Source organism: Calypte anna, chromosome 13, assembly GCF_003957555.1.
Source record: "Calypte anna isolate BGI_N300 chromosome 13, bCalAnn1_v1.p, whole genome shotgun sequence".
Classification (NCBI taxonomy): Eukaryota; Metazoa; Chordata; class Aves; order Apodiformes; family Trochilidae; genus Calypte; species Calypte anna.
This window is the reverse complement of record NC_044259.1, coordinates 1,970,934-1,986,107: the sequence shown is the minus strand read 5'-3', so window position 1 is coordinate 1,986,107 and position 15,174 is coordinate 1,970,934. Positions and strand designations below refer to the sequence as shown.

Below are 15,174 nucleotides of genomic sequence, written 5' to 3'. Positions count from 1 at the left end.
CTATAAAGAAGCGAGGACCAAACCCCTCGGCGCTGGGCAAGCGGGTCACCCCCTTCGATCTGACCCAGTTCGTCTTTCGGTGATTCGGACCGTCTTGATGGATGGGAGAGGCTGTTCTAGACGCGTTCAGTCTCTAGAGGGCTTTGAAACCCGACCTTGGCTTTTCTGTGCCGTGCTGCACCCGCTCAGTGGCGTTGAAGAAGCGTGAAGGAGCCTCTCTGCAGGAAAAAAAAATCGTCAGTGTGAGCTGGGGGCTCTCCTGCCCTTCAGGAGGTGTCAGGTTCTTTCTGGATCTCCGTCAAGGGATGTGAAGCGGCTGAGCGGCACTTTCCACCTCGGGGTGATAAAGCTGGAGGTGTCCCGGGTGTCACAGCAGCGATTCTGCTTTTTTTTCTCCGTCTGGATGATTCTCTGGTTCTTATTTCATCCTGTCACAGTTCAGCGGCAATTGGAACTGTAGCTTTCCAAACATCCCTGGAAGTGTCCGTGTCTCCACTACCTGAAGCACGGCGGGAGCTGATCCTTTGGGCTGCTGCTTGCCATTGGGCTCTTCTTGCTCTTTTCTAAGCATTCAGCCTTCTGAGCTTAGACTGAAGATATTCCAAATTCGTCGTTATTCTTTCCCAACAGTTTAACCGGGCTTTCACCCCTTCTGACTAATAAAGGAGGCTCAGAGTAACGCCCGGGCACCTGGCGGGCTGTGGGGGTGTGAAGGTAAGTTGCTTTTACTGATATTTTTCGGTACAGGTTCTTTCTTAGTGTGGATCACCACTTCTCACGTCTTGCTTCTTAGTCACAAGCACAGGGCATGCTCTGAGACTGATCGGAGTCACTAAGCCTTCCAGCAGCTCGGGTGCTTTTTGCAGGATCTTCTCAGTTTTCCTATAAAAGATAGGAAAAGAACCTTCTTATAAAAGAACCTTCACGGCTTCTCGTTACGAATACCGGTGGGGTAGAATGCAACTTCTGTGGTAGGAGTGGAAAGCTGCAATGATGAATGATTACGGGTAAGCAGTGCTACCCACTCCCCTCCTGCTGCTCACGTAGTAGCTGCATTGCTGGATTTCAGGATTTCATCAGAATTGGAGAATTTCCCACGGGCCTGAGTAATCAAGAAAACTCTTCCGACGTGCAGGTTTTCCTGTTTGGGCTGCTTGTGGTTTGTTTGTTTTTTTTTTTTTCCTTCATACTCAGAAACACCTTTATCTCTAGTTAAGCTCGGATATCTGGTTTTGTGAAGCTGCTGCTCAGTGGATATACAAATGATGCCGACAATTATTTGGACCCCAAGAAAAGGGGCACAGAATCCTCTCTCCGTGAGCGAACCAATGGATGCTTCTCATCTTGTCCCTGCTACATTTTGCAGCAAGCTAAACTGAGACCCTCGCACGGCTCTAAAATACTTGAAAATAAAATGGTGCTGCTTTTCCTGACATCGGCATTATATTATCATCATCCCTGTGAACCTGGCATTAAATATTCCTCCAGAGGAGATCAAGTTGTTGCAGGTAAGTGGACTAACGTAGACAGCAGGTAAGTAGAAACAAATAAAACACCAAACACCCAAAACCGCACACCCTATAAAAGAAAAACAACAACAACAACAACAAACCCAACAAAAACCCAACATACCCCCAAAAAGAAACAAAAAAAACAACAACCAAAAAACTCAAAACCCACCAAACAAAAAAGCCCAAACCACCAAAACAACCCATCCTGCTTTAACACCTCTCGTCCTGGATTCACATGGAGAGACAGTGGCAAAGTCGTTAACAGAAGATCTGTCCCGGCATCTCTTGCTATCGAAGAGTCAAAACGGTGATCTCTACCCAAGTCCTTATTTTCTTTTGCTGAGTGAATTAAAATAAACTGCCAGGAAACTCGGGAGCTCGTGGAAAATCGTAGCTTGTTAGAGTCTAACTCGTTAGTTCTGTCACACAAAAGGTCAATTCTGTCGCCTGGAGCTGGAAGAAGTTAACAAATCCTCTTGTACTTGATAGGACAGAATTATCTCTGTTTTCCTGCGGTCTAAGGTAGGGACAGTGTGTGAGACTGCAGAAAATCAGTGTGTGAACGTAGGCAGTGGAAAAGAAGGACAAAACGCGTGTGTGTCAGGAAGGCGATAGGGATGTGCTAATGGGCTCCTAAAATCCGAATTCCCGGAGCAGCAGTGTCTGCCTGAGGTCCCTTCTGCCTCATCCCGAGAGCAGAGCTGGAGGGAAAGACTCCGAGGCTGAACTCCCACAAGGATTTTGGATATGAAACGGGATCTGCCTGAATGTCATCCTCAAGGGAGTAAAAGGATAAGGAAATGCAGGTAAGTTACAAAGTAAGAAGAGTTCATCTTTGCGTTCTGATGGTCTAAGCCATAAAAAAGGACATCAGGGATGGATCTAGAATCAAGAAATCATCGGTGTCCATGGAAAGCCTGAGTGCTTCCAGCGGCACATTCCGTCTGAGCCGGCGGCGCTGAGTTCAGTCCGGCAAAGCAACAAAAAGGTCAGTGGGTACAAATCATCTTTCATTTTTCTTTTTTTCCTTTTTTTCTTTTCTTTTCGCTGTGGTCCGTGTACGTGAGCTGCAGGGGCAGAAATTGTTCTCATCCTTAGAATGGCTGCAGGAAGCAGCCCCGGGGCTGGGGCTGGTGAATGCCAAGGAGGGCGAATGAGAGCCGTGGGGGCGAGTGAAGGATTTTGGCCCAAGCTTCAAAGGGTGGTCGAAAATCCTGACCTGGGGTCACCCTGCGTGATGGCCCCATCTCTTCTCACCTCTGCACTCCCGTGTTCCCCTCCCTCCATGGCTCGGAGTAGGGGTAAACGCGGTGTAACCCACATTTCTCAGAGTCCCCTCTCCTCCTACATCTCGTTTCCACTCGTGTTCGTAGCAGGGCGGTCACTGGAGCTGCCAGCAGAGCTGATGGGTGAAGGATTGATCGCCGAACCATTTCAACCTCCTGTACCATCAGATGGGTGCTGTGTGGGGAAACTAGCGCCAGCGAAAAGGGGATCTGTGTCCCGGTTTCCCTTTTTCCTTCTATGCCCAGTCCTTACAAGACCCCTCACAGCGTCGGTGTTTTGATAGAAAACGACTTCCAGATCTATTCGGTTGCAAGGAATGTATAGAATTGATCATGGAACAAGTATGATTTCGGGAAAATTCTAATTAAACCGTAGGGTTTCTAATAGAGGAAACAAAACTAAGGTCATCTTAAGACCTGCATCACTAATCGGAAAATATATTCAATGTAATTTATAGCGAGAGGATTTCACTAAGAAAACAAATGTGAAAGGTGATTCTGGGGGCACTCGCCCTAGTGAAAGGGACTACAAGTCAAGATGAGGCGACAAACCCCTTCCCACTCCGAGAAGACGGAAACATTTGATGAGATTTCTCTGGATGTTTTAACCGAACAACAGAATTCAGGTCTTAAATCAGTTGCAATTAGCGAAAAGCACCGTATTTAAGACAAAGGGGCGGAGAGGAAATCTGCGGAGGAGCAAGGCAGAATCATGAAATTATGAACCAGGAGGACGAAGAGGATGGGAGCAAAATGAGAAAGACCTGAAGTGGAAAACTTCAGCTTTGAAGAATGGAAAACGTCAAAGATAAGTAAACCGCGGTCAGCCGCAAGAGGCAATTCGTGCAGAGCGCCACATGATGCCGCTCTGACCTAAAAAACGCAGGATCAAACCGGGGGAAGGGCGGGGAAACCTTCCGGTGCTTCTGAAAAAAAGAGACCGCAGACAAGGGGATGAGCAGCAGAGGAGAGGACGCGCAGCGCCTGTGACAGGATTATTGAGCAGCGCACGGCTGGAAGCCTTTCCTTAAAAAGACCCCTGCGACTCGGAGGGAGAAGCAAGAATCGGTGATGATGCGCAGCTGTGGACCTCCGCGGTACTGCTCGGGTGCGGTGCTGCGGGTGTTGCTGTTGGTGCAGGCGGCGTGGTGGGTGTCGGTGGGTCAGGTGCGGTACTCGGTGTCGGAGGAAGCCAAGGTCGGGACGGTGGTGGGGCGTGTGGCGCAGGACCTGGGCCTGGAGGCGGGCGATGCGGAGGCGCGGCGGCTGCGTCTGGTGGCGCAGGGCCGGCGGGCGAGCGTGGAGGTGAGCGGGGCGAGCGGGGCGCTGGTGGTGAGCTCGCGGCTGGACCGGGAGGAGCTGTGCGGGAAGAGCGCGCCGTGCGCCCTGCGGCTGGAGGTGCTGGTGGAGCGGCCGCTGCGCGTCTTCCACGTGGAGCTGGAGGTCACCGACATCAACGACAACGCCCCGATATTCCGTGTGAACGAACAAACCCTGACTATCGCGGAATTAAACACGGTGCCCGGTTCCCGTTTCCCGCTGGAGGGCGCGTCGGATGCAGATGTCGGATCTAACGCGCAGCTCTCCTACACGCTCAGCCCCACCGAGCACTTCTCTCTTGATCACCAAGGGAATAACGACGAGACCGCGTCGTTGGCTCTTGTATTAACGAAAGCCCTGGACCGGGAGACGGTTCCGGTGCACCGCCTGGTGGTGACGGCGAGTGACGGGGGCCGTCCGTCTCTGACGGGCACGATGGAGCTGGTGATCTCGGTGCTGGACGCCAACGACAACGCGCCCCAGTTCAACCAGTCCGTGTATAAAGTGAAACTCTTAGAGGGTTCACAGCTCGGGACGTTATTGATCACGCTCAGTGCGATGGATTTAGATGAAGGGATCAATAGTGAAATTATGTATTTATTTGGTAAATATGTCACTGCAAAGGTTAAAGAAATGTTTTCTGTCGACGAAAAGAAAGGGGAAATCAGACTCCGAGGGAAGTTGGACTACGAAGAAATGAAGAGTTACGAGATCATGGTTGAAGCAAGAGACAGTGGCACCCCTCCGCTGTCGGGTCACTGCAAAGTGGTGGTGGAAGTGCTGGACGTGAACGACAACGCGCCCGAGGTGCGGGTGACGTCGCTGTCGGTGCCGGTGTCGGAGGATGCGTCGGTGGGGACGGTGGTGGCCCTGCTGAGCGTGTGGGACGGTGACTCGGGGGCGAACGGTCGGGTGCGGTGCTGGGTGCGTCCGTCGTCGCCGTTCGGTCTGGTGTCGAGGTTGTCGGGGTCGTACTCGCTGGTGGTGCGTGAGGCGCTGGACCGCGAGCGGGTGTCGGAGTACGAGGTGGAGGTGTTGGCGGAGGACGGCGGGTCGCCGTCGCTGTCGGGGAGGCGCGGGGTGCGTGTGCCGGTGTCGGACGTGAACGACAACGCGCCGAGTTTCTCGCAGGCGGTGTACACGGTGCTGACGCGGGAGAACAACGCGGCGGGCGCGGAGCTGGGTCGCGTGTGGGCGCGTGACCCGGACGAGGCGGGGAACGGTCGCGTGAGGTACTCGTTGTCGGAGGCGGTGGTCGGGGGGTGGCGGTCGGCGTCGAGCTACGTGTCGGTGGACGCGGAGAGCGGTCGCGTGTGGGCGGTGCAGGCGCTGGACTACGAGGAGGTGCAGGTGCTGGAGTTCGAGGTGCGGGCGGTGGACGCGGGGGAGCCGCCGCTGAGCGGCAACGCGACGGTGCAGGTGTTCGTGGTGGACGAGAACGACAACGCGCCGTCGCTGCTGCCGCCTGCGGGCGGCGGGGCGGGTGTGGAGGCGGGCGGGGGAGCGCGTGGGTCCTTGGAGGCGTGGTCTGTGGAGGGTTCGTCGGGCGCGGTTCCGCCTTTGTGGGCGTGGGCGTCGTGGGGTTCTCCGGCGGGGCAGGTGGTGGCGAAGGTGCGTGCGGTGGACGCGGACTCGGGGTACAACGCGTGGCTGCGGTACGAGCTGTGGGAGCCGCGGGGGAAGGTGCCGTTCCGCGTGGGTCTGTACAGCGGCGAGGTGAGGACGACGCGGGCGCTGGAGGAGGTCGGACGGCCCGCGTCAGAGGCTGGTGATCGTGGTGCGGGACCACGGGGAGCCGCCGCGCTCGGTGACGGCCACGCTGAGCGTGTCGCTGGTGGAGGGCGCGGAGGCGGCGGCGGCGGTGGCCGCGGGGTCGTCGGGTCCGCGGACGCCGTCGGTGGCCGAGGAGGTTTCGTTGTTGTCGCCGTCGTCGAGGAACGTGTGGCTGGTGGTGGCCATCTGCGCGGTGTCGAGCCTGTTGGTGCTGGCGGTGGTGCTGTACGTGGCGTCGCGGTGGTCGGCGCGGGCGGGCGTGGTGTCGGGGCCCGGTCCGACGACGCTGGTGTGCGCCAGCGAAGTGGGGAGCTGGTCGTACTCGCAGCGGCAGAGCCGGAGCCTGTGCGTGGCGGAGGGCGCGGGCAAGAGCGATCTGATGGTTTTCAGCCCCAACTTCCCGCCGCCGCCCGGCGCCGCGGCGAAGGAGACGCAGCCGGAGCCGCCCGCTCTGCTGGACACGGTCAGTGGCCCTCCCTGTCCCGGCACTCGCCTCTTTGGCCCCTCCTCTTTGCCCTCCTGGCCTGACTCATGTTTCTGGGCTGGTCGTAGCTGTGTGAGTCCCTTGTTTCTGGTTTTCTGTGGGTGACTGGGTGCTTCAGGGTGTTATTGGGGCCTTTGCATCTGCCCTGGGGTACAAAGCCCCTTCGGCTGTTGAATTCTGCAGATGGGCGAATGGAGATATAAGGGTTCCCACCTGCAGCTGCAGACACTTTTTGTGGGGGTCACTGGTTCCCTCCTAGAATGTAACACTTCTCCACGAGCTTCCTGAATATGTGCACGGTTTTTGGGCTGTGGTGGTGACAGTCCTCTGATGCTATTTCCATCTGTATTTTCCTATGGTGACAGCTGACCGTGGTGGTATCTGGTGTTGTTTTGTGTTGAAAACTGTCCTTTACTTTGATTGTCCTCTGCAAGGGACTTGATGCCTGTTGACAATTAGGGCTTGGTGTTTTGTCTCCCTGTACTGTGTTTTGTCTTTGGTTTCCTTACCTGAGTCATGAAGGAAGTTGGGAAGGTAATGTGGGCTTTTCCTATTTTCTTTTTCCAAATGCGTTGCTTCTCCTACTTAGAAATGTGTTCAGGGAGAGGAGTGTGACCTAAGGTAAGTGTGAGAAACAGGAATTTTGGTTTTCTCTTCACACTCCACCAAAGTTCATGCACTAGACTCTTGTTCCTGGCTGGAGAAGTGACATGATACAAGGTGTGGTGCCCTGCTCTGATGTTCTTTCAATATATATCTAAGCACTGACAGGCTTACTGAACCCTGCGAGTCTTCATTACAAAAGCCCCAAATGATGTTTTCCATCCATTTTGGTGCTGTGCTCATCAGCACAGGGCTGTTCTTCCACAGAAGGGAATCATTCCTCTTGGCTGTTAGGGCTGTTTTGACACCATCCCCACAAATAGCTGTGTTACCTTTCCCATGTGTAGAGGAGTTCCCAGGTGTGTAACATTTCTGTGCTGAGTCTCCTTGCCACACTTCGATTGGGTTATGTGCACCTACATGCCAAATCCTTCACAACAGCCCAGCTCTGGTTTTCCATGGTCCAGGTTCTCCCCCTCAGTTGCTACTGGGAGGTTTTTTGTGCTTCTGTATTTGCTGTGGTTCACTTGAAGAGTGAAATGTGTCTGGAGTTTGATCAGAGCTGTCACCAATCTAGTGACTTGAGTAACTTGAGTAACTCCAACATGGAGCTCTGTGATGTTTCCATCTGAGCTTGCTGAAAAATCTCCAGACATTCCCAGTGAAGTTCGTGCAGGCTGGAAGAGCCTGACAGACCCTGTGTCTTCTCCATATGTTCTCTGTTCCAGTTGTGAGGGCAGGTGAGGGTGTGTGAAGATCTGGGTCACCCTTAGAGAGGGTTTCATTTTTGGGGCAGGCTGTAGTGGTGGAGCAATGTCTGAGCACTGTGTCAGCAATGCTGGAAGTGTCACTGAGTAGGGCCTGGGGCATCAGTCCTGGGGAGTGTGACTTTGAGCAGGGAAGAGTCTTCCCTGAGGAAATGGAGATACTGTGTGGAACAGAGTCTGTCTTTGTGGAAGGATTAGGGAATCCCTGTCTAGCTGGAGATGTCATTATGCTGGGCTTGGGATAGAAGATTCCAGTAGAAAGCCTTGGGAAGATGCCTGGTGCACAGGGTTATGTGCCTGTGATCCTGTCGGGGCCTCTAGAAATACAGAATATTGTTGTTAGTGTTCATGGCCTTCAGACGAGGTGTGAAGGCATCATCCAGAGACTGTGATGATCACTTGGTTATGATGGGAAATGGTGTTTCATGGCTGTGATGTTGCAGTAGTGATTTCTTTGTGCCCTTTAGTCAGGATATAAAGGACAAGTGAAGACGTGGGTGTCATCTTTGTGTTCTTGACTTCCCCTCCTTGTGTGCTTGCAAATTTAGCCCCAGTAGAGATGCTGTGTCTTGTGATCTTGTGTGGCTCATTCTGATGTGTGGGGAGTACCTGCCAATCCCTGCAGAGCAGTCCAGCCCTGTTCTTCTGTGGTAAGAATTCTCCCCCCTCCCTGATACCGTGTGTGCACGTGTGCTTCTGCACTTGGTGTGATTTTCCCAAACAATAAAATCCATGAGAACTGGGATCAGAGCTGTCACAGCTCTAATCACAGACTCTTTAAGAATTCCATAAGTATTCTTATGGAATGGGATGTCCATCCTGTTGACACTGTGAGTGTTCTGATGCTTCAGCACTTGATGTTATTCTCTTGCAGAGTGCAGTGGGTGTGGACTGTGTCAGAGCTCTAAGCAGAGAGGGCTGTGTCATGCTCCGAGAGGGGTTTCTAAGTGGGAGCCATTCTTGTGGTGGAGCAATGTCTGGGTATTGTGTCAGTGATGGCTCTGAGTGAGGGAAGGTGTGGATGTGCACAGGCCTGGGTTATGCTCAGCCCAGGCTTCAGATGTTGAGCTGGAGCAGGACCCGGGTTCTGTGGTGAGGAGCATGTGAGTGGGGCCTGGACATGTGTCCTGGGGACTGTGACCCTGAGCAGGGAGAAGTGTTACCTGAGGGCAATGGAGATTCTGGTCTCTGAGGAGGAAATGGAAAAGAGCCATTTAGCTGCTTCTGTTTCCCGTGGGATAAAAGAGCAGGTGCCAGCAGAGAGCCTCGAGAGGTGTCCCTGTGTATGGATCTCCTTTCCAGGGCTTCTCTGAGAACATCCAGAAGTTCTGCATATCCTCCCACTCCTGTCTCTTTGGTATTGCTTCCAGATGTGATGACATCTGCCCAACTTGCCTTTAGTTGATTTTTGTTGATGAGGAAAGTAGTTGGTCAAAGAGAAGCTTTTCCAGATGTGGATCCTGCTGCCAGCCTTCTCTGAAGCTCTCGTTGTCTATCTGTCTGTGAATGAGACTTACCAGGGAACAGGGGATGTGGTGTCCATGGTCAGATGTAGGAAGACCTGGTGATTCGGTATGGTGGGATGGATCCTTTGGTTTTCTCTCCCCCCTTGACAGAAACTCCCACCCCTTTGGTTTTTCTTCTCTCAGAGCTGGTCCCTAAGAGTGTCCCCTATGGTTAGAGAGCTGCTCACCAGCTCTGCTAGCCCATAATGAGCACTGATTGACCCGTAATTAGTACTGCTGGCTCCGTGTCTGATGTCTCGGCTTCGCAGCCGGAGGTGAGTGGGTAGCTGATAGAAGAGGAGAAGAAGTGATAAGGATGTGAAGAAAAGGAAAAGAGGCAAAATAGTTGAGCACGACATGGCAAAAAAGAAATGGAAGCAAAAGAGGAGAGAGGAAGAAGAAAAAAGGAGGATGGAAAGGAACTAAAAAATAAGCAGAGCGGGAAGATAAAAACAGTAAAAGTAAAGAAAGCAGGAAAAAGGACAACTGATCAAGAAAAAAGAAGAGGAACTACGAAACAAAGGTTTTTTACGGGGAATCAACGAGTGAGTGAGCAAGGAAAAAGTAATGATGAGACGGGGGAAAAAAGAAGAGAAAAAGAAAGAAGAACAGGAAAGAAGGCAAAAGGAGAAAGGGACGGGAGAGAAGATGAGGATGAGAGAGCCTCAGAGACTGTGGGTGTCCCGGAGCGTGTTGGGTGGTGGGAGCAGCACACGGTGTCGCTGCAGGCTCAGAAACGGCGGCGAGCGGCGAGGCGGCTCCGCCCCGGTGCGGCGGAGAGCCCGGCTGTGAGTGCGGGGGGGCGGCGCGGGGCCCCGGGCAGCAGAGCCGGTGCGTGCGGGCGGCGGCGGTAGGAGCCGTGCGGGGACCCAGGGACCTGGGGGCAGAGGCGGCGGTGTGAGCGATGTGGGTGTGTTGCGGTGGGGTGCTGCGGGTGTTGTTGTTGGTGCAGGCGGCGTGGTGGGTGTCGGTGGGTCAGGTGCGGTACTCGGTGTCGGAGGAAGCCACGGTCGGGACGGTGGTGGGGCGTGTGGCGCAGGACCTGGGCCTGGAGGCGGGCGATGCGGAGGCGCGGCGGCTGCGTCTGGTGGCGCAGGGCCGGCGGGCGAGCGTGGAGGTGAGCGGGGCGAGCGGGGCGCTGGTGGTGAGCTCGCGGCTGGACCGGGAGGAGCTGTGCGGGAAGAGCGCGCCGTGCGCCCTGCGGCTGGAGGTGCTGGTGGAGCGGCCGCTGCGCGTCTTCCACGTGGAGCTGGAGGTCACCGACATCAACGACAACGCCCCGGTCTTCCCCGCCGACCGGAAAAAACCTCAGCATCCCGGAGAACTCTCCCGCTGGTTCCCGTTTTCCGCTGGAGGGCGCGTCGGATGCAGATATCGGATCTAACGCGCAGCTCTCCTACACGCTCAGCCCCACCGAGCATTTCGCGTTGGATTTACAGAAAATGGAGGAGGACGGCGACTCCTTATTTCTGGTTCTCAAGAAACCCCTGGACAGGGAGACGGTTCCGGTGCACCGCCTGGAGGTGACGGCGAGTGACGGGGGCCGTCCGTCTCTGACGGGCACAATGGAGCTGGTGATCTCGGTGCTGGACGCCAACGACAACGCGCCCCAGTTCAACCAGTCGGTGTATAAAGTACAGCTGTCCGAAAATACGAGCCGCGGCTTTCTAGTGACGAGATTAAATGCCACGGATTTGGATGAGGGTTCGAACGGGAATATCTCCTATTCGCTCCAGCAGTTGTTTCCACAGGATGGAAGAGACGTGTTTGAGATCGACAAAAAAAGCGGAGAGATCCATCTAAGTGGTGACTTAGACTTTGAAGCTGTTGTTCTCTATCGTCTGCAAGTGGATGCAGCGGATCAAGGGAATCCTCCGCTGTCGGGTCACTGCAAAGTGGTGGTGGAGGTGTTGGACGTGAACGACAACGCGCCCGAGGTGCGGGTGACGTCGCTGTCGGTGCCGGTGTCGGAGGATGCGTCGGTGGGGACGGTGGTGGCCCTGCTGAGCGTGTGGGACGGTGACTCGGGGGCGAACGGTCGGGTGCGGTGCTGGGTGCGTCCGTCGTCGCCGTTCGGTCTGGTGTCGAGGTTGTCGGGGTCGTACTCGCTGGTGGTGCGTGAGGCGCTGGACCGCGAGCGGGTGTCGGAGTACGAGGTGGAGGTGTTGGCGGAGGACGGCGGGTCGCCGTCGCTGTCGGGGAGGCGCGGGGTGCGTGTGTCGGTGTCGGACGTGAACGACAACGCGCCGAGTTTCTCGCAGGCGGTGTACACGGTGCTGACGCGGGAGAACAACGCGGCGGGCGCGGAGCTGGGTCGCGTGTGGGCGCGTGACCCGGACGAGGCGGGGAACGGTCGCGTGAGGTACTCGTTGTCGGAGGCGGTGGTCGGGGGGTGGCGGTCGGCGTCGAGCTACGTGTCGGTGGACGCGGAGAGCGGTCGCGTGTGGGCGGTGCAGGCGCTGGACTACGAGGAGGTGCAGGTGCTGGAGTTCGAGGTGCGGGCGGTGGACGCGGGGGAGCCGCCGCTGAGCGGCAACGCGACGGTGCAGGTGTTCGTGGTGGACGAGAACGACAACGCGCCGTCGCTGCTGCCGCCTGCGGGCGGCGGGGCGGGTGTGGAGGCGGGCGGGGGAGCGGGTGGGGAGTCGTGGTCTGTGGAGGGTTCGTCGGGCGCGGTTCCGCCTTTGTGGGCGTGGGCGTCGTGGGGTTCTCCGGCGGGGCAGGTGGTGGCGAAGGTGCGTGCGGTGGACGCGGACTCGGGGTACAACGCGTGGCTGCGGTACGAGCTGTGGGAGCCGCGGGGGAAGGTGCCGTTCCGCGTGGGTCTGTACAGCGGCGAGGTGAGGACGACGCGGGCGCTGGAGGAGTCGGACGGCCCGCGTCAGAGGCTGGCGATCGTGGTGCGGGACCACGGGGAGCCGCCGCGCTCGGTGACGGCCACGCTGAGCGTGTCGCTGGTGGAGGGCGCGGAGGCGGCGGCGGCGGCCGCGGGGTCGTCGGGTCCGCGGGCGTCGTCGGTGGCGGAGGAGGTTTCGTTGTTTTCGTCGCCGTCGTCGAGGAACGTGTGGCTGGTGGTGGCCATCTGCGCGGTGTCGAGCCTGTTGGTGCTGGCGGTGGTGCTGTACGTGGCGTCGCGGTGGTCGGCGCGGGCGGGCGTGGTGTCGGGGCCCGGTCCGACGACGCTGGTGTGCGCCAGCGAAGTGGGGAGCTGGTCGTACTCGCAGCGGCAGAGCCGGAGCCTGTGCGTGGCGGAGGGCGCGGGCAAGAGCGATCTGATGGTTTTCAGCCCCAACTTCCCGCCGCCGCCCGGCGCCGCGGCGAAGGAGACGCAGCCGGAGCCGCCCGCTCTGCTGGACACGGTCAGTGGCCCTCCCTGTCCCGGCACTCGCTCCTTCCTGCTCCGCCTCCCCTTGCTCATCGTCTTTGCTCTCCTGACCCGTCCCATGTTTCTGGGCTGGTCGTAGCTGTGTTCGCCCCTGGGTTCCCGTTTTCAGTGGGTGCTTGGCGGGTGTTAATGGGACCTTTTCTTCTGCCACGGCACCGTTGCATCTGCCTTGTCGGGCTCTCCGGAGCTTGCTTTTTGCTGAGGTCGAAACTCCTTCTAGGTTCTGACTTCCCCCTGCCGCAATACACTGGGCTGGTTTTGTGTTCTTTCCATGTTTGTGTCAGCACTGTGAGCCTTATTGCACCCTGACAAGGGTGTCTGCTGAGCACAGTGTATGTTATGGCATCTCTGTGATCTTTGTGGTGGAGCCATTGATGGGAAGCATTTTGGGCTGGCATTCCTGGCCAGAGAAGTGGTGTGACATGTGCTGGATGTGCTTTCAGTGTTTGCTTTCGCTATTGGTATCAGTAGGAACATGCTTGAAAAGGAAGAAAGAAACCACGAAAGAAAAAAAAACATACAAATGGAAAATACCCCAAACCCATGTTCTTCTACAGAGTTTATTTCTCCATTGGATTGGGGTGCTTAACAAAGTTTCGGTTATTCTCTATCAGTAGAAAATCAGTGCCATTGTTGCTTAGAGCTGTGCCAACATTTCCTGCAGAAAGAGAGAGCAGTCTGCTGGCCATGCTGTCTGTGTTGCCATCTGTATTTTTACTTATGTTGGTCTCACTGATGGGAAGGGTCTGCACAAGATGGAATAAGCACTCACATGGTAAAGGAAAGAGTGTCATGAGACAGAGGTGAATGTGGCAGTGGCACTGCGCAGGTCCTGGTCCTGTCGTGATGTGGAATGTGTCCTGGAGCAGTGGGAGGAGTTGTCTGAATTGGAAATCCTGGGGAAGTCCATGGGCCATGTCTTAAGGCAGTAATGGGAGATGATCTGTGTGTCTTGAGAACAGATGTCACAGGGTGTGGAATGGAGGATGGTGAGAGGAAGGATTGAAAGATGGGGGGCATTGGTAGTTCCTGCCATTGATCATTTTCTGCTCTCCAGATACTTGGATCTGGAGGCCTTGTAGGTCTTGGGATAGTTTGTGGTATTGCAATGCCCACAGTCCCTCTTAAGGTGTTGAAGATCACCCACCACAGCCAGTCCCCTGGTGCTGCTTTGCCTGACACAGGTGATGTGGTGGTATGAGGTGAGATGCAGAATCCTGAAGAGCCTCTGATGGAATCTTTTGATTTCTGTTCTGGGAGTCTCACCCATCTCTCTTTCTGTAGCTGTGGATCCACTGGAGCTTGTGCAGGTCTTGATGTTGCTTTCATGGTTCTTTATTCCTCTTCAGGTAGAAACTCAGCACAGGAGATGTGATGAGGGGGGTGTAATTTCATGTGCACTTGACTTTGCTTACTTGTGCCCTTGCACACCTGGCCTCACGAGAGCTGCTGTGTCTGCTTGACAGGCTTTACTCATCGAGTTAAATCCATGGATGTGCCAACCCTGCACAGTGGCTCATCTCTCTCTTCCTGACCCAGCTGACACCTTCAGAGCACTGACACTTGTGTGTTGGGTGTGCTTCTCTTGGAGAATAAAATCCCTGTGGACTGGGATCAGAGGTGTCACAGCTCTAGTCCCCGAATCCTTAGGAATGGTAATGTCCAGCTCTGCAGTGTTTCCATCTGAGGTTGCTGAAAAGGCCCAAAGCATTTGTGGTGAGGTTCAGGCAGGTGGGAAGAGCCTGCCAGAGAGTGAGGGACTTGCCAGCCCTCTGGAGATTGTGCACACTGCTTGTGAGGAAAGGTGAGGATGTGCAAAGGCACGAGGCACTTGCAGAGTGGGGTTTGGTGCTGAGCATGTTGTGGGGTCAGGAGGAAGTGTGAGTGTTTTGGCAGTGATCCTGTGAGTGGTACCAAGCAGAGGTTGTACCTGTGTCATGGGGAGGGTGACTGTGAGTGGGGAAGAGTCTGTGCTGAGGACAATGGAGATGCTGTGTAGAACATGGGGTGTGTCAGTGGGGAAGAACTGGGGAACGTTCTCACTGCTGGTGATGTTATTCCCCAGGACATAGGCTGGAGGATTCCAATAGTAAACTTTGGGAAATGCTGGGTGCTCAGGATTGCTTGCTGGGGATCCTGCCGTGGCCTCCAGAAGTACTGAATATCTTCATGCCTTGGTGTTCCTGCTCTTTGTGAAAAAGCAGAAAACATCCTCCATAGCCAACTCTGATCCCATGGATTTGGTGGGGAATGGTGTTTCATGGCTGTGGATCTCACCATGGTGGTTCCTTTGTCCTGTTGAGGTATTATATTAAGGACATGTGAGGAGGTGGGTTTCATCTGTGTGCTCCTGACTTCCCCTGCTTGTGCACTTGTACAGTCAGGCTCAGTCGGACTGGTGTGTCCTGTTTTCACTCAGGGCTCATTCTCATGTCTGGATGTACAGGACAAACCCTGCAGAGCAGCCCAGCTCTGGTTTGATGTGCTACAAATTCTCCCCTCCTGTTGACACTGTGAGTGTTCTGATGCTTCAGCACTTG

General features: G+C 55.4%; 2 protein-coding genes across 2 annotated transcripts; both read left to right on the top strand.

Moving 5' to 3' along the window:
• Window positions 1–3,868: 3,868 nt before the first annotated feature.
• LOC115599114 (protocadherin alpha-5-like) lies at window positions 3,869–10,150 on the top strand. The gene is given in 5 exon segments (XM_030459390.1): window positions 3,869–5,860; window positions 5,862–6,353; window positions 6,558–6,636; window positions 7,706–7,717; window positions 9,978–10,150. Coding segments are annotated over 5 exon segments (2,748 nt in total).
• A 3-nt stretch (window positions 10,151–10,153) lies between these two features.
• On the top strand, window positions 10,154–12,713 carry LOC115599113 (protocadherin alpha-3-like). The gene is given in 2 exon segments (XM_030459389.1): window positions 10,154–10,555; window positions 10,557–12,713. Coding segments are annotated over 2 exon segments (2,559 nt in total).
• Window positions 12,714–15,174: the final 2,461 nt, after the last annotated feature.